Genomic DNA, 17,569 nt, shown 5'->3' on the forward strand with positions numbered 1-17,569 from the left:
GGTGTAGTTAGTATCTTACCTTTGAATCAAACTTGTAGCTATAACTCCTGTTTTACTCTGCAATCTTTAGTCACAGAATCAACAATACCATCTGTTGCAGCGGTTCCTAATAACAATATGCTTCAACAATTTAAGTTTGTTTATTAGCAGTACGACGAAGAAGAAATTGTTTCAGAAACCATGACATTGTATCATAGCAACAATGATTTTGAACTACAAATAAATAAAGAAAAGCTGTGCCAAGCAGTGTAAAATTTATTACAATCAATTCATTTAATTACGTTAGTCGGTATAGTGACTTGCTACGGACTGGGCGAGCGGGGTTCGATCCCCGACGGGTGCAGAAGATTTTTCCTCTAGCCTCTGCGTCCAGACCGGCTCTGGGGCCCACCCAGCCTCCTATCCAATGGGTACCGGGGTCCTTTCCCGGGGGTAAAGCACGGCTGGGGCGTGATGCTGACCACTTACCCCCATCTAGGGCCGAGGTCAAGAATGAGTAGAAGTTATACCACCTCTCCCCACAAGCCCCTACATGGCGTATAGTGGGACAGCTTTACTTTTTAATATTTTTACAAGGGGAAAATTTTGCAATATTTTCTATAGTTTTGCATCAGTAGTTGGTTATTACTGGTCTTGCTATTTAGGTAAAGAGTTCGCTTATATTTTTGCTTAAAAAGATGGGGCATGGAGAAAACTGCATAATGTTGAGCTTAAAAATCTGTACTCCTCCCCCAGTATTGTCAGGGCGATTAAGTCGAGAAGAATGAGATGGGTGGGGCATGTAGCGCGCATGGATGGGACAAGAGGTGTGCACCGGGTATTGGTTGGGAAGCCTGAGGGGAAGAGACCGCTGGGGAGACCTAGACATAGATGGGAGGATAATGTCAGGCGGGATCTATGGGAGATATGAGTTGAAGGAGACTGGATTTTGTTGGCCCAGGACAGGGTCTGGTGGAGGGCTTTGGTTAATTCGGTGATGAACCTTCGGGTTTGGTAAGCCATCCAGTTAGTTAGAAAAGAATTGAACTTCAAATCCATATCACCACCATTATAATAAGACAGACCACAGAAATGTTGAGGTTATGTAACATCAGGGATGTGCATACGAGAGTCGATAATCAGTTTCACATTGCTTGGCAACACATTTATTTGTTTACTTATTTAGTTATAGTTCAAAATCACTGTTGCTATGACAGTGTCATTGTTTCTGAAACAATAAACAGTTGCAATGGACGGTATTGTTGATTCTGTGACTGAAGGCTGTTGACATTAACAGGAGCTATAAGTTTGATTCAAAGGTAAGGTAGTGCTAGTAGAAAGTAAGTTGCGACTATTCAAGAGCAAAAGCCAATACGTCTTCATATAATATAAATGGTTAATACGGAGTGGTTATAAATTATTGAGCGCATTTCAGAGATGAATAAGAAAAGAACAAAGTAAAGTACTCACGTGTATGTTGTTTTATTTAATAGGCCATTTCAAATAGTTTTATTTACAACATTTTACCACTTTAATAAACTTCGACATGAGCTCCATGTGTGGCACGTAAAATATCCAGGCGGTATTCAATTTCGCGCCATGTGTTACGGAGCATTTCAGCAGTTATTCCTCCAGTGACTTCACTGATTCGTCTTCTTAGTTCACCAATGTCGCGAACATTCCTTGCGTACACCCTGTCTTTGACAAAACCCCCAAAGAAAGAAATCCAGGGGTGTAATGTCGGGGGATCGAGGTGGCCAGGGAATCGGTCCTCCGCGGCCAATCCAACGTTCAGGAAATTTTCCCTGTAGGTAGTTCCGAACAATTAAACCCCAGTGTGGAGGTGCGCCATCTTGCTGGAAGTATACGTTCGGTTGTCAGTGTTCCATTTGTGGTATTGCATGACCCTCTAACATGTCGAGGTATGTAATGCTAGACACTGTAGGCTCGATGAAGACGATTGGTCGGATCACTTCATCTACAGCCAATGCGCACCACACGTTAACTTTTGGGCTCTATCGTTCTTTCTCTGGAACTTCATGAGGGTTTTCTGTACCCCAAATCCGACAACTGTGACGGTTAACATAACCGGAAACGTGGCAGATTGCTTCATCAGAAATTATTTTTTCTAAGAATGAGTTGTCTTGGTCGATTTCATCAAGGATGCGCACGGCGGAATCATAACGACGTGGTTTATCGTCAACTTTTAGTGCTTTCAACAACTGATTTTTGTATGCATGAAGTTTTAAGCGCTTATGCATAACCTTGATAACTGTCGATCGCGGTATTCCCAATAACAAACTCGCGCGACGAGTCGATGTAGCTGGGCTTCTCGTAAAAGCTTCTCTCACTCGATGAACAACGTCTTCGGAGACATGTGGCCTGCCAGCACCTTTCCTATGTTCGACATTTCCTGATACCAGCGTTTTATGGAGTCCTTACTAGGAGGATCACGGTTGTACTCTGAGCGAAAACGTCTTTGAACAGTTATTACAGATTTGTTTTCATGAAACCACAGAACGCACGTCGCGTTCTCCTGTTCGGTAGCCATTTTGGTACCCAACCACTCCACCACGGCGCCACCTATGGTCGGCCGAGGTCAGCAACAAACTCTTTCAGCTGCTCTATCATCTGAAACAAAACAGAGGTCGCTACGTTATTGTGTTCTATTTTATTCATCTACGAAATGCGCTCAATAATTTATAACCACCCGGTATAATTGTAACTACTGTATGCAATGTGAGGAAGTATGTGTAACACGTCACTGCTTTATTTGAACCCTTTGCTTATAATATGTGAAATCTTGAAATAGTACGAATAGTCCTGGCGATATGTATATTATTATGATTTATTCCGTATTGTCATCTAACTTCTGTATCCATGGAATGTAATGAGGGTGTGTTATGAGCGGGATAGCTCAGTCAGTATAGTGACTAGATATGGGCTGAACGACTGGGTTTCAGTCCCCGACGGGGGCAGAGGATTTTTCTTCCAACCTCTGCGTCCAGTCCGGCTCTTGGGCCCACCGAGCCTCCTATCCAATAGGTCCTGGGGGCCTTTTTCAGGGGGTAAAGGGTGGCATGATGTTGACTGCTCACCCCCCAAGCAACCTTCTTGGCATGTAGTGGGACTGCTTTACATATTAATGAAGTTACTGTATAGCATATGTGGTTCAGTGATGAAACCCACTTTGACTTGAATGGCTGAATAAAAAAGCCGAATAACCCATATGATTATATTCTATACAGTTTTGTGCAAGACACTTTATACAAAACAATTTGGAAACAGTCAAAGAACTGCAACAAGAAATTTTGACAGCAGTGACCAATGCCAGTATACAAACTTGCTAAACTCAGACCAAATACAGAGATGTCTTCATCTTCAAACAAGAGTTCTCGTCAGAATTTAGAAAGATCTAACATGTAATGCAGTTTGTTTTTATGGTGAGGACTGGCCAATTTGATATGCATTTATTTATTATTCAGATTCATTGTTGCTGTGGTAAGGAAGAGATTATTTTGTGTAACAATGAGGTACTTCACCTGTTTAAATATGTTGTTGGTTTGTATCATAGCAACAGCTAACTTGTGACATAAACAAGTGTGCAAAGAGCAGGAAGATCTTAGTTCAAAAACAAATTGCATCTGAAAGATACTGCTTTTACAAAGTAAGTTGTGTCAAAGGCTGTACATCCTCTTTGCGTTTTAAGTTCTAAGTTAAATGCTGTTTGCATTGTAAACATTGATTTGCTTTCAGAGATATATCACACAGTCAAGAAATTTATTTGAAAAAGATGACCAGTGGAGAGTCTAGTTTTGATATATCATTTCCAGAGTTGTTTGATCTTTCACCAGAGGTAAGCCGTATACCATACTGCATGGTAATGTTGTCTTTTTACTGTGTCGTACTTGTCATTATAAACTGGCAGCAAGTTTCTCAAGTCTCAAGTTTGTAAGTCTTATAAAATCTTTACACATGATTATGAGACATGCCAAAATTCTACTTCTAGTCTCCATAAATCATCTATGTGGAAACAAATGGCTATTTTTCAGACTCATGTTTACATGTTCAAAATTAAAATGTAGAAACATTCAGTATAATGTACATCAGTGTGTCTTTATTTTTCTAATTCCACTAGAAATTCTTAGAAAGTTCAAACAAATTAGGTAAGATTTGAGTTTCTTATGGAAAAATTCAGAGAGAAAGCTCTCTTCACCAGTGAAGCTCATACTGGTAAGGAAATCTCTTTACTATGTCATAAACTGTTACTAATTTTGAACAACCCTCATTTTTCTGTCAGAATGGAGAGGTCACCAGCAGAATGTTGAGGTTAGTTCTGGATGCTGTTTCTGAACACATGCCTCTAGATCTGATTCAATTAGAAGTTCCTGAATCTGACTTGATCTCTTTTACGGTAAATATTATAAAGTTTACAAGTTTTGTTTATTTCTGGTTATAATGTGATATTTCATATATGTGGCATTCCTTTCCTTTATAGACTCTTAAAATTGAATATGAATATGGATAATCATTCTCGATTAGTATCAAACACTGCCAGTTGGAAAAAATGTTTCCCATACAGTGGTAAAAATGTTAGTTTATTCCACAACAACTGTTCTATCCAGGAAAATATGTTAAACAGTATCAGTATAATAAAAATGTTATGATATGTATGAAGGCAATAATCTACATTTTTGAAAGATTTTTTAAATAAAATTAAGCTGTTTGCACTGAGGAATGTCTTCTAAATAGGAGAACTTATGAGGCTGTCTCACATTATAGCTTTTCATTACAAAGATAAAGTCAGCCTTGAACATCTTAGATAAAAGGAATAAGACCAGGATATGCCTTCTAATGTTGGTACTAGGGGAGAGAAGGTATCTCTCCTCATTCTTAACCTTGGCAATACATTGGGGTGAGTGGTCTAGACCAGTGGTATTCAACCTTTTTTGTTCGCGTACCCCCAGATATAATTTCTCTTCAAATTTGTACCCCCAAAGTTGTTGGTGTATAATTCAAGTTATACATAGTATATAATCTACATCTAAAATAAATTAAATAAATTACATTACTGATTATTCAGTGTTTATCATAAAATATTTTTTTAAAAAATTTCACGTACCCCCTAAGATGTCTTCGCGTACCCCCAGATATAATTTCTCTTCAAATTTGTACCCCCAAAGTTGTTGGTGTATAATTCAAGTTATACATAGTATATAATCTACATCTAAAATAAATTACATCCAAAATAATGTATTAAATCTGGCCGTGATTATTCAGGGCTTATCATAAAATAATATTTTTTTTTAAATTTCACGTACCCCCTAAGATGTCTTCGCGTACCCCAGGTTGAATACCACTGGTCTAGAGCACACCCTGCTACAGTTTATCAGGAAATGTTGAAAAGAATTTCACATCTTATTAATATGAAGTTTTTATAACTCTGGCTTTGAAAACATTATATCCTTAAAAAGCACATTTACACAGTCTACAAAAACTGCAATTTGCCACGAATGATTGCTTTAGGCCTGTATTGAAGATACTGCTGTGTAATTAAATTAAACATATTCTCTCAATTTCAGGATCACGTCTCTGAAGCACATGAACAGGCTGGTCAACGAAGGAAAAAATTGAAGACGATAAGGGAAAGGAATTTAAGGGCGAACCTTCCTCCCCATTTTCCAAGAAGTCGAAGACGAGCCCAGCGTAGGGGCGAATCAGACAGTGAGACAAGCAGCACAGAATCAGATTATGATGAGGTAGGGGAAGTGTCAGTTAGCTCATGTTAATGATAAAACAATAGAAAACCACCGAGTAAGTTGTGACAGGAAGTCCGAAGAGCTGTAAACACAGGTTTCACCCAAACACCTGGACAGAGTGGAGAAAAGAGTATTTAAGTGCAACTTTCCTTCCTGCATTTTTAAGCCGTTAGTTTCGAGTTTGCTTCCTTTTCATAAAGCAGTTCACAAATTCACAACTTCATCTGATTGGACGTGTGTGTGTAGGATAATTGAATGTAAGTAGAATTTCATACAGTTGGCACTGACGCTTGCTCACGCAACTTTGCGTGCCATTTTCCAGGCAGTTTCCAAACCCTTGTATTTAAAGTTCATGAGTAATGTAAAAAACAACAATAATGATGATACATTGATGATGATGAGCCTTTGCGGCGAGGCTGGCTGTGGCTCATAGACACATGCCGTGAAAGTAATAAATAGTGGTAATGATAATAACCATAAATCATATACAGGACTACTGTTTAGAACATGCAGTACTGCTCACACGTTTTACAGTGTTCATTATTTACTAGTGTCACATGTAAGGTAATGTTGGTAAAAGAAATGCTACAAGAATATCCTGCATTAAGGTTCAAATATCAGTAAATAAGTAGAAAGGAATAAATTGTACATATTTTAAGTATATATGCCATTAGAAATGAACAGTACTAGCAAATTAACTTACAGACTGATGGACAGGGTGACTTAACTGCACTGATTTTTTTCCACTAATTTTAATTAAATTAAATGTGCTTATCTTATCTGACTGTCTGGGAGCATCAAATTTAGTGGTTCACCTAATCATTTGTCATTTTTGTACAAAATTTTGTTAATTTATGTGATAATGTATTTTTTAATTACTAAAATTCTTTTTCATGCAGCCTGTAAATTCTATACATGTGGTGGATTTAGAAAAATATTAATTCCTTCTGCCAAAGATTTTTTTACTTTAGGTTGGTCATCTGACAACTAAGCCTCTCCATCTCTGTCTTTCACAGCATTTACTCCTTCTCAATTGCTTCCCATGTTCTTAGTCCCCTCTGTGTGGCGTCTTTCCCAACCTGTGTTCCTATCTTCGTCTTTGTATAAAATCTTTGAAAATGAAGACGCAGATAACTTCTGGCATTTAGTTCCTTTATTAAAATGTAGATCTCATCAATTTGTTTTTAAGGCATTGTCCAAAACAAACAACTGGACATCACACTGTAAAGATAACATTTCCCAAATGATTTATATTTTTAGTGTTTTGTTAAAATTCCATTTTACTGTATCCATTCTCTCTTTTTGTAGAGTTCTCCTTTAGTTGATGAAGTAATCCAGAGGATTGACCTAATAGAAGAATCCATAGGGAACTTATGCGAGTTTACATACAACCTTGTGCATGAATGTGATGAAGATAGTAATCAGATTATGGTACGTGATTTGTGTAATCTGTCAAACATTCATATATTATTGTTTGTCTGAGAAGTTACAAGGTTTAGACTTAGATTTTAAGAACTACATACACAAGGTGCAGGTAAATTATGGCCCATGTGACAGTTAATTTAATACATTTCTAATACTTAATGTCTACACCATAAACCAGCCTTTTGGGATTAATGTCAGTGAGCATGTGTAGTCATACGCACGTGTATTTGTGCATGTGTAAGCTCCAGGGATGCTGTTGACAGATTACGGGACATATGACATTCAGTCATTTTATTTCATGGTTTAAGTACAGATTTATATTTATCATGTTCATGCTAGTAACCAGTTTGAGAAGTGTTTCACAAACACCAAGAGTTAGTCGGACTGATGTTTGGATTTAGAATAATCTTATAGTATGAAACATACCGATATGCACAATTTAAAATGTTAATTAGCTGTCACAATTCTCATTTTTATCTGTCCGTATAAAATGAGACAGACGTTCATCCTTTCCAGTCCTATCTTTCAATCAGTTCATGGATTCCCAGTTTCCTTTTATTTTCAAGAGAACAGAAACATTCAGGAAATATTTAACTCTTAACACTCTGATAATACGAGAAAATTATGTAAGAACTATAAAAGCACTGTATCAACAGTCACAAAGATATTGGTCCGTAATTTAACAAATATCATTAAAAATCTCTTTAAAAACATGAATGTTTCTGAAAGTGACAGGTCAGGGAAGAACACGGTGGTCTAGCGGTTAGAACGCTGGCCTTGTAATCCTGGGGTCTCGGGTTCGATTCCCAGTTGTGCCCGAATTTATAACTTGTGTTGGGCAAGGCCGTGGTCTAGGCTTCCCCGGTTTCTCCGTGGCATCCCAACAATTACTCCATTCACACACAGAAGAAGGCAATGGCAAACCACTTCTGGATCATCTGCCAAGAACGTATATGAACAGGTCCCAGTCTGAGAAAGGGATGGAAGGATCCTGTTCATATGGACCTGTCGCCAGACAGAGGAAAAAAAAGAAGAAGAAGAAGATACACTGACTCAGTTAACCTTAACTAAATCTAAATATCTACCAAACCATATACATACGAGAATGTTTGAGAAGTGACCCTGCATCTGTGTTATTTCAGTTTTGAATACTTGCAATAATTTCATGGCGCCTACGTACAGATCTGTGACAGCAGCATCGCATGGCATTTGTGTGGTGCCATTGATGAGTGGCAACACTGCCTGTGGCAGTGCTGCTAGTATGTCATTTGTATTATCTGCTGTGGCCCAAATGCAGTAATAGATCCCGAGATCTTTGTGAGCCCTTTCAAGTGTTGCACAGCTGAATGCATTGCCAGGTCCTTCGAGTCCTCACGTGTAACATATGTTGGCTTATGGATTCACAGGCTTTAACTACAGTGGCCTGTAACTCTTTGTTGGTTGTGCAGGCTCTCTGGCTTTTCTGTCTCGCCACTGTAGTGGGTGACATCAGTGACGTACTAGCAGCACTGCCGCAGGATGCATTGTCACACTTCATTTGTTACTGTCATATTATCGGTGATTCTTAGGTACCATGAAATTATTGCAAGTATTCAAAACTGAAATAATTCAGATGTATGTTGACTTCTGGATGGGACAAGAGGTGTGGTCGGGAAGCCTGAGGGGAAGAGACCGCTGGGGAGACCTAGACGTAGATGGGAGGATAATCTCAGGCGGGATCTATGGGAGATAGGAGCTGAAGGGGACTGGATTTTGTTGGCCCAGGACAGGGTCCGGTGGAGGGCTTTGGTTAATTCGGTGATGAACCTTCGGGTTCCGTAAGCCATCTAGTTGGTTGGGTCCACTATTTGGGAAGCCTGAGGGGAAGAGACCTCTGGGGAGACCTAGACGTAGATGGGAGTATAATCTCAGGCGGGATCTATGGGAGATAGGAGTTGAAGGAAACTGGATTTTGTTGGCCCAGGACAGGGTCCGGTGGAGGGCTTTGGTTAATTCGGTGATGAACCTTCGGGTTCCGTAAGCCATCTAGTTGGTTGGGTCCACTATTTGGGAAGCCTGAGGGGAAGAGACCTCTGGGGAGACCTAGACGTAGATGGGAGTATAATCTCAGGCGGGATCTATGGGAGATAGGAGTTGAAGGAAACTGGATTTTGTTGGCCCAGGACAGGGTTCAGTGGAGGGCTTTGGTTAATTCGGTGATGAACCTTTGTGTTCGCTAAGCCATCTGGTTGCTTGGGTCCACTATTTGGGAAGCCTGAGGGGAAGAGACCTCTGGGGAGACCTAGACGTAGATGGGAGGATAATCTCAGGCGGGATCTATGGGAGATAGGAGTTGAAGGAGACTGGATTTTGTTGACCCAGGACAGGGTCCAGTGGAGGGCTTTGGTTAATTCGGTGATGAACCTTCTGGTTCCGTAAGCCATCTGGTTGGTTGGGTCCACTATTTGGGAAGCCTGAGAGGAAGAGACCGCTGGGGAGACCTAGACGTAGATGGGAGGATAATCTCAGGCGGGATCTATGGGAGGTAGGAGTTGAAGGAGACTGGATTTTGTTGGTCTGGTGGAGGGCTTTGGTTAATTCGGTGATGAACCTTCGGGTTCGGTAAGCCATCTAGTTAGTTAGTTAGTATGTTGACTTCTCAGACAACCGATAGATACATTTAGCACTAGGCATCAAATGAATTAAAGTGAGGTAGTGAGGAAGCAATTACAATTTTTTTTTAAAATCTAGATACCGATCTGTACTAGACAGGAACTGTGGAGTTAATATTTACTTTAAGTTTGCACACACTTTGGTGTCCATTTAATCATATTCACTTATTGCTTCACCTATTTAATTTAGGCAGCAGAGGCACAGGTAGAAGCACTGAAGATGAGGAAGGCAGATAAAGAAGAAGTGATAGAAGCTCTGGCTGAAAAGGTTGATAGAGAATTGTTGGAAGACAAGATCTCACATGATGAATTCTTCGGTGTTTATTCTGGCCTATCCAGAACTATGCAGGAGATACTTGATGAGCTGTCACGTCAGGTACAGTAACAGTTCATGGTTGCCCACAAATTTAATATTTTTGACTGCAGAGCACTTAATTGTGAAACTACTGTTCAAGCTTTTATCATAACTTTCAGTAACAGCTTGATGTCTTAACAGTGAAAGATGAAAAAGAAATAAGATTGGATTTTTCGAACTACATTATTTATTATGTAACTGTACCCCTTTAAGTTCTGTGAAGTGCTTCCACCTTTATGTATCTGTAAACAGAAATAACAAGCTGAATCCATCATAGTAGTCAGACCACATCCTGAAGTTAGGTTTTAAAGGGGGTTGTCAAGTTTTCCTTTCTCTCATCTTACCATCTACCATTGCCATGTGTCATCTAGACTGTATCTTAAACTTTCTTTTGTCTTCTTTACTTGTCGCCTTTGTGTGCCGATCAACTACCACACCATCCCATATCCACCGTGTCATCATACTTATGTTTGCAACTGCTCTTCTTATACCAAATTTAGATATTCCTTAGATATGTAGGTGCAGTAATTTATAACGTTCGTACGTCACCAGCATTGATTTCTCCTGTTGCTGTAATACTCGTACACAGTTTCATTGTGACTTCTGACTCTGTACAGAAGACTCCAAAATGAAGATTCGCTGAGCTTTTCTCATTACATATAATTCTCTGAAGCACAGGTACAGACACACAGACAGGTCTCATGACCGTCAGTGTCCATCATTTGACTCCACTGTGGAGTCTTTCTTGACCACTCTTTGAGCTGCTTTCCATCATAATACCTGTTCATCATCTGCACGTTCTTTGGAGATCTGATGAGTGTTGTGATGCCATTTGTGCTCTGAAAGCAGTGCCTTCGTACATTCTCACGCAGGAGAATCTAAATCAGATCCCTCCGTTTCAGGGCTCAGCGTGTTGTATATGAAACTAAACATATGTTATGAGGGGATTTAGTCGTAATGGAACAGACTACATCGTAGGTTCAATCTGACCATCATAGCTGGTGACTTATTTCATCGCGGGGAGATGTTGTGTTTACCATTGTCTCCCCTTCTTCAGGTAGTCCAGAAATTTCCCATCCCTTATGGAACCCAATTTTTTTATTACTGCATTTACACGGCCCGGCGTAAACAAAATTGAACCGAAGGTAGATTCTAACTTCTAGATAACTGAAACTAAAAAGGATATGTCATTCTATTGATTTGATAAGGTGCTCATTAATTATTGAGTCATTTACACACAGAAACTTTAAGTTATGTAAGACCTGATTGTTAGCAACAGCAAGTGTAGAATGATTTCTGTTGAAACTTCCTTTTCTTACGTTGATGTGAGGGAACCGAACCTAAATCTTTCTTAGAATATCATGAAATGGATTGTATTATATCGGAATCCATTAAATTATGTTCCTTTGTTGTCACTTTTAGTCAAAATAAAATAAAGTATAATTAAAAAATTTAGCAGCTAAAATGTCTTGTGGTTTGGCACTAGAAAATTAGCATCTGTAATCCAAGCTTAACACTCTTTATTATTTATTATACTTGTTTTACCACCATGATATGTTTTGTTATAGGAGAAGGAACTTGAAGAGTCTCTTGCTGAAGCTTCGAATTATACTGATGTCATTTTGGGGAACTATGCGGACAACCTATTCAGTACTTTAGACGAGAGACTAAATGCAGCAATCAAACTGAAAAAGAAATTGGAGGCTGCAAGCACCAGAGTACCAGAGTCTTGGTAAATCAAGAGCAATTTATGAGAAATATAGCTGCTAGAATATTAGAAAACAGTTAGGGTGTATTTTTGCTAGTGTCTGTTATGCTTTATGAGTTATATGTCACAGCAACCACATATACCAGCTGGCTGTGTGTACTACTAAAGCATTACACCAAGGATTCTGACTGGCTGGAATGCTTTAAATCCCCAGATGACATACATTATAGGTTTTGTGAAAGTTTCAGTCTTCACAAAATATTCTTTGTTACAATGGCTTGTGACCAACACCATTATTTTACTGCTGCAGGTAGCAAGTAGTGCCATCATATGATGTAAAGTGAAGCCATCCCATTACATTCCAGTGTTGTATAGCTCCTACTCATTATGCCTCAGTCATGATTTACCCCCAGAAAAGGACCCGTTCCCATGGACAGGAGGCTGGGTGTGCCCCAGAGCTGATATGGACGTAGAGGCTAGAAGAAAATCCTCTGCCCCTGTTAGGGATCGAACACAAATCATCCAGCCTGTAGCCAGTCACTATACTGTCTGAGCTTCTAAACTCATCATAATATGATGTGTGAAACAAATTAAGTATTAGTGTCAGTAACTCCATAGAGCAGAGACCTTCTTGAGAACTGATATCCTCTCAGCAAGTCAAGAAATTACATAGACCCCAAACTTTCATGGCCATGTTCACGAGATCTTGCCATAGGACCCTATCCTGAGACAGGATGTTGATGTCCTGACACCATAACAACCCATTTAATCTGTAATGAAGTAGGATCATTCTCTAGTGTGTCCTGCTTTAAACAGCAACAACAAAAAAGGTTTTAAAGTATTATTCTTGGATTCCAGAATTTGAACTTTATATCTCCAAGTGTCTTACTGTTAAAACAAATACTACTGAATTACCTTTGCATTTATGCTCCAATAATCTCTTCCTTTCATGTTTTCAAAATAGAATGGCGAATACATTTCTTCATCTGTCCCAAGTATGTTACATGCCCCAACTAGCTCACATCTCTTGATTCATTCATCATCACCATCATGTGCACTACAATCCAGATCGGGTCCTGGCTTCCACTACTTTCTGTGGTTTCCTAACAGTGTTTCTTTCACAGAGATAGGTTGTCATCCTATCGCCCAACCCCGAACCTGGAGGACCAGTCTCCTAAATTTATATCCCCCTAGGCCGGGTGGACCGGCTATACTCCTAACATGGGGGATCTCCTTTGATTCATTCACCCCATAATATAGGGCAAGACATAAGCAAATATTTATTTTCAAATGTCTCATTTGGTGTTATGTTCATATTGTGAGATACCAAATTTAATACCCATATAAAACAACAGATAAATTATGGTTTTGAGTGTCTTAAACTCTAAATTATTAGGTAGGAGGTAGGAAGATAAAAGATGTTGAACTGAATTCTAACAAATGTTTCCCAAATTCAGTTTCTTCGTGAACTTAATTTAGAACTATTTCTGTCATTCCCAAATATTTGACATATTTTTTAAGAATTCATGAAAAACAATAAGATATAAGTCTAAAGAAAAAAGAAAAAATCTGCATGGTTATGTTTCAGATTCAAAGTCATTGCGATTGGAGACAAGCATCCACCAACTAGATTTGTAAAGTAATGTCATTTCCACCAAAACTATTTGTACTATTTGTTGAGGTAGTACTAGTGTTTAACCATATCCATGACAACTTCATCCTCAATTTTTATCAGCTTTAATTTGTCATTAACTTAATTTCCACCACTCTTCTTTGACAGTATCGAATTGGATATGGAGAATGAGATACCCCGTAATCCACAACATGGAGTCATGCTATTCCCACTAAGCAAGGAAGATATGCTCCGTCAACTTCAAGAAATAGAAGCTAGGTGAGTTTTACAGCAAGGCTTTGTGAACATGTAGGGTGAGAACAAAATAACTTTACACTTTCAAATTCATACAGAAAACAAATGTCGCTTTCACTGGGAAATAAAAACGATAGTTGCGGGAAAGCATTAACATTTTTTTAAAAAAACAATGTTTCTCTTTCAAAGTTACTTATTTTTACCAAAAAAGTCTTTAATGGACAACTGGTTTGTCGAAACTTTACGTTTTAGGCCAAACAGAGCCCTTTCCACGTTCAAAATGTTTTCCTCGTCACGTTCACTAATATTATGCGCATAAAAGAACTACTTCACTTTTCCCAACGCAGCATGTGCTTCGGCAAAACTCGGCACAGCTTCGGGCTCGCATTCGTCTTCCTCTTCCTCACCGCTCCCACCCCCTTCGCGATCTTTACACAACTCATCAATCGTGTCGACTGCGCAGGTGCAAGCTCGCTGTCTACAGCCGCGTAATCACCAAGTTCAATCACGGCTTTCATGACTCCAAATCGAATCCAGTCTTCCTTGAAAGCTCATCCTCTTCATCCACACTGACCTTAGAGTCTGCTTCTGTGCGAAGTTCACAACCGTAGCCACCTTTGCGAAAACAATTCACAACAGTTAGTTGTGAGACTTGCCGCCAAGATGCCACTGTGAAATGAATTGCTTGTAGCATGTCGACATCCTTCCCAGCATCCATTGCACAGACAGCTGATTGCACAAAGCGCTTTCTATACAACTGCTTGAAAGACTTGATGATGCCCGAATCAAGCGGTAGCAAGACGCTCGTGCAATTTGTTGGATACTACACGACTTTCACATTTCGTAGAAATGTCGTGTCCTTCGGATGAGCGACACAATTATCCACAAACAGCAAAATCTTTCTACGTTGTGCGCCCATTGAGGCATCCAGAGAACTTAAAAACGCCGTAAAGATGTCTGTGGTCATCACCTTTCAATGCCAGCGTCCTATCCGGGAGGGCGTTGTAGAAAAGTCCGTTCTCATCCGCATTATAATTGTCCCGTTGTTCATATCCTCCAGCAGTGTTGGCAGTCTCTCGAGCCACAGTTCTGTTCTTTCCATATCCGTCTTCCTCGTCGTCGGCAGCGAGTACTTGATACACTCGGAGACTAGTTTGAAGGTAGCTAGTCTTAATGTAAGAATTCTGATTTAACTCACATTGATTTTTTAATCACAATTGAATTTTTCGAGGATTAAAGAATGAAGAAACCGGGCATTTCGTAATGTGCCTTTTTTCTTGCCAACTATACCTACACCCATTCACACCTACCTGATCTGACTATGCCAATCGGAGGAGTATATCCTGCCCTTTCATATGTATATTTTGAACTGTCTTCAATATAACGTGTTTGCCCCCAAAAAATTAGTTGCCATGACCTTTGAAGTTACTCTCGTATAAGGATGATCATGTGTTTAATATTTGTATCAAAATTTACAGCCAGATTTAATACAGACATGTGTTAATTTGAATATATAGCTGAATATTAATTACAGCTCAGAAAATATATTTAAGGGATGCTCAACATTCTGTGTATTACAGCACATTTCTGGGTAATCCTGCTTAAATCAGACATTCTCGTAACAGTACATTTTATTGCTTCTTACAGATCGGATCCCAAACGAAACCTCATCGAAGTGTACCCAGAAGGTACAAGGTTTTTGCCGTTTACCAGTATTGTTGACACAGACTACGACTCCAGAGTCAAATTGTCACTGGCAGATTTACACCCTGAAACATTACTGTCTCCCACACCTGCGCGTGTAAGAGCATCAGTATCTCTTACAGTAGAATCACCACCAACCTCTCCTCAAACATACCCGAGGTCTCCTAAATCGATGGGATCTCCTCACACACACGGAAGTCCTCTTAAACAGAAGACATCCACTCCAACACGCTTTCTTCACCACAAGGGATCTGTTGAAATGCATGCACACCCACCTAAACAGAAGGGATCCATTCCGACACGCATTCCTAAACGTATTGGATCTGCTAAAATTCATCCAGACACTCCTAGACGGAAGGGACCTGCTCAGAGACGTATTCCTAAACAGATGGGTTCTGGTGAAATTCTTGAAGCCACTCTTAAACAAAAGGGATCCACTCCATCACGGCTTCCTAAACAGAAGACATCTCGGACACAAACTCAAATTGGAAAGCATCATCCCAGTCACACGCAAACAAGATTAAGCAGAAGGGCCCAAACACCAGATCCGGCTCCTAAAGGGAAAAGGCCACCTGCAAATCGATCTAACCGCCTCTAAACAGAACGGATCAGTTTAAAATGTTCGAGGCCTTCCTAAAAGGAAGGGATGGGTTTAGTATCATCTAGCTTTTCTGAACAGAAGGCAACTGCTGCATCACCACCTCCAGGCTTCCATGAATTAAAAACCTCATAAAGTTGTAAAATTTCAAGTTTCGCTGTTGACAGTATAAAGTTGACTGATGTTGACTGGCGATTTAGAGGTGCTTCCGGACTCCACTATCGGGGCGATGAGTAAGCTGCATTGCGATGAATTTTTGTCAGATGGATGGACTGTGCAGGGATGATAGGGATAAGCAAATTGAGGGAAGGGGTGGACAAGTGGTGCCTTACTGGCCAAGATATCATTCCTTTAAGGAGTGGATAAGATGCTTCTAAGACTGGCTTAGGTGGAGAACATCCTTCTTGTTCATGTTGTCTAGTTGTGTCTTGTTTTCATTGGCCTCTGTGATCATATACTGATGTCCTGGCATCCTGTCCACCAAATCCCGATACATGGACCAGATGACCATGGAGGGCACTGAGATTCATGAACATGGAAGATAACCTCGGCCTGAGCTGGTTATGGAAGACTCTCATCCCTTCCGTGAAATATTGTAGGAAGCTCGTGCTTTTCTGCCCCCTTTGGCAAGGATGGGGTGGCCCAGGTCCTTCAATGGCTCCCTTGCTCTGTCTATCCTCTGCCTTGATCCATTTGTCTGGCCTGGTCTTTCTTATCTTCAAATGCTTTTCCATGTGCAGCTTACTCATTGCCCCTGATGATGGTTGCAGTAAGCACCTCTGAAACATGGGTGTGTTTCTAAGAGGGTTCATACTGCAACATCCCAGAAGACATTCATGTTCATATTTAAATGGTGTTAAATTTACAAATGAATGTTGTTGTAAGGCTTGTACTGAAAACAATAAAATATTAGTCATATGATATTTTTGTTTTACTGTTGCAGGTTCCATAACAAATGTGGACAAATTCTTCATAATTGTAAGATAATTTTTAATATGGAAAAAAAAGTCAATTGGTTAGAATGTAAAGAATCATACTACTTACAAATCATAGTCATGAAATTTCTCATTCTATTATACTCATAAAAATTAAAATTAAATCCGTGGCGTAACAGCTCCAGAGGGCCAAAGCCGACTACCTTGACTGCTGGCCTCACGTTCACATGCCTAAGCATAGGTGAACGATCATCCGACCAGATACAGGGTGACGTGTGGTCAGCACGACGAACCTCCAGCCATTGCTAGTTTCCATGAATACTTAAAGTATACTCTGTTTTAGTTCAAGCAACTTTTCTCTTTCCAGAATGACCATGGTAGAGAAGTTTGGTCTATGTATTCAATCTGAGGCAGCTATATATAATATTTGCCTGGTTATTCTGTTAAAACATACACACTTTAGCTGATCTTCGAATTCAGTCTGTATCATAGCATCATCCACGGCTAGTTCTTGAAAAATCGTTGTCGGATTTGGCTTCATATGCAGTGTATTTCACCGACGTAAACTTCACAGAAGTATGAAACCAC

The 17,569-nt window shown here is 39.7% G+C and overlaps 2 protein-coding genes across 6 annotated transcripts in view; one reads left to right on the forward strand and one right to left on the reverse strand.

Moving 5' to 3' along the window:
* The window catches only part of LOC110835561 (uncharacterized), a 28,215-nt gene extending 14,552 nt beyond the window's left edge, over nt 1-13,663 (reverse strand). For 2 of the 4 annotated variants that reach the window (XM_087349706.1, XM_087349703.1), the window contains exons 1-2: nt 12,793-13,663; nt 1,450-2,610 (exon numbers count right to left, since the gene is read on the reverse strand). The gene's annotated coding sequence lies outside the window, so the exon portion shown is untranslated. Of the gene's footprint in view, nt 1-19; nt 1,215-1,449; nt 2,611-12,792 lie in introns of those variants that run through there. The other 2 variants (XM_087349705.1, XM_087349704.1) reach the window with 1 other exon arrangement.
* On the forward strand, nt 1,208-16,967 carry LOC110835560 (uncharacterized). Of its 2 annotated transcripts, none has more exons than XM_087349701.1 (9): nt 1,208-1,298; nt 3,736-3,835; nt 4,280-4,393; nt 5,562-5,738; nt 7,047-7,169; nt 10,005-10,190; nt 11,738-11,901; nt 13,658-13,768; nt 15,392-16,967. In XM_087349701.1, exons 2-9 carry the CDS (start codon nt 3,773-3,775, stop codon nt 16,044-16,046), a joined length of 1,593 nt encoding a protein of 530 aa, XP_087205827.1. In that variant the 5' UTR covers nt 1,208-1,298; nt 3,736-3,772; the 3' UTR covers nt 16,047-16,967. The 2 variants fall into 2 exon arrangements, with proteins under 2 accessions (XP_087205827.1, XP_087205828.1); XM_087349702.1 differs by lacking the exon at nt 1,208-1,298 and adding an exon at nt 3,500-3,646.
* Nucleotides 16,968-17,569: the final 602 nt, after the last annotated feature.

The sequence above is a fragment of the Zootermopsis nevadensis genome, unplaced genomic scaffold, assembly GCF_977971745.1.
Source record: "Zootermopsis nevadensis isolate Lab colony 2312 unplaced genomic scaffold, Znev_1.0 Znev_ptg000016l, whole genome shotgun sequence".
In the NCBI taxonomy this organism is placed as follows: Eukaryota; Metazoa; Arthropoda; class Insecta; order Blattodea; family Termopsidae; genus Zootermopsis; species Zootermopsis nevadensis.

What these genes read in the sequence shown, in the direction of transcription:
- LOC110835560 (XM_087349701.1), top strand. Translation starts at nt 3,773, where the DNA reads ATGACCAGTGGAGAGTCTAGTTTTGATATATCATTTCCAGAGTTGTTT. An exon ending in AAGATAGTAATCAGATTATG is followed by an intron (nt 7,170 to 10,004) that starts GTACGTGATTTG and finishes TATTTAATTTAG; the next exon opens with GCAGCAGAGGCACAGGTAGA. An exon ending in CTTCAAGAAATAGAAGCTAG is followed by an intron (nt 13,769 to 15,391) that starts GTGAGTTTTACA and finishes TGCTTCTTACAG; the next exon opens with ATCGGATCCCAAACGAAACC.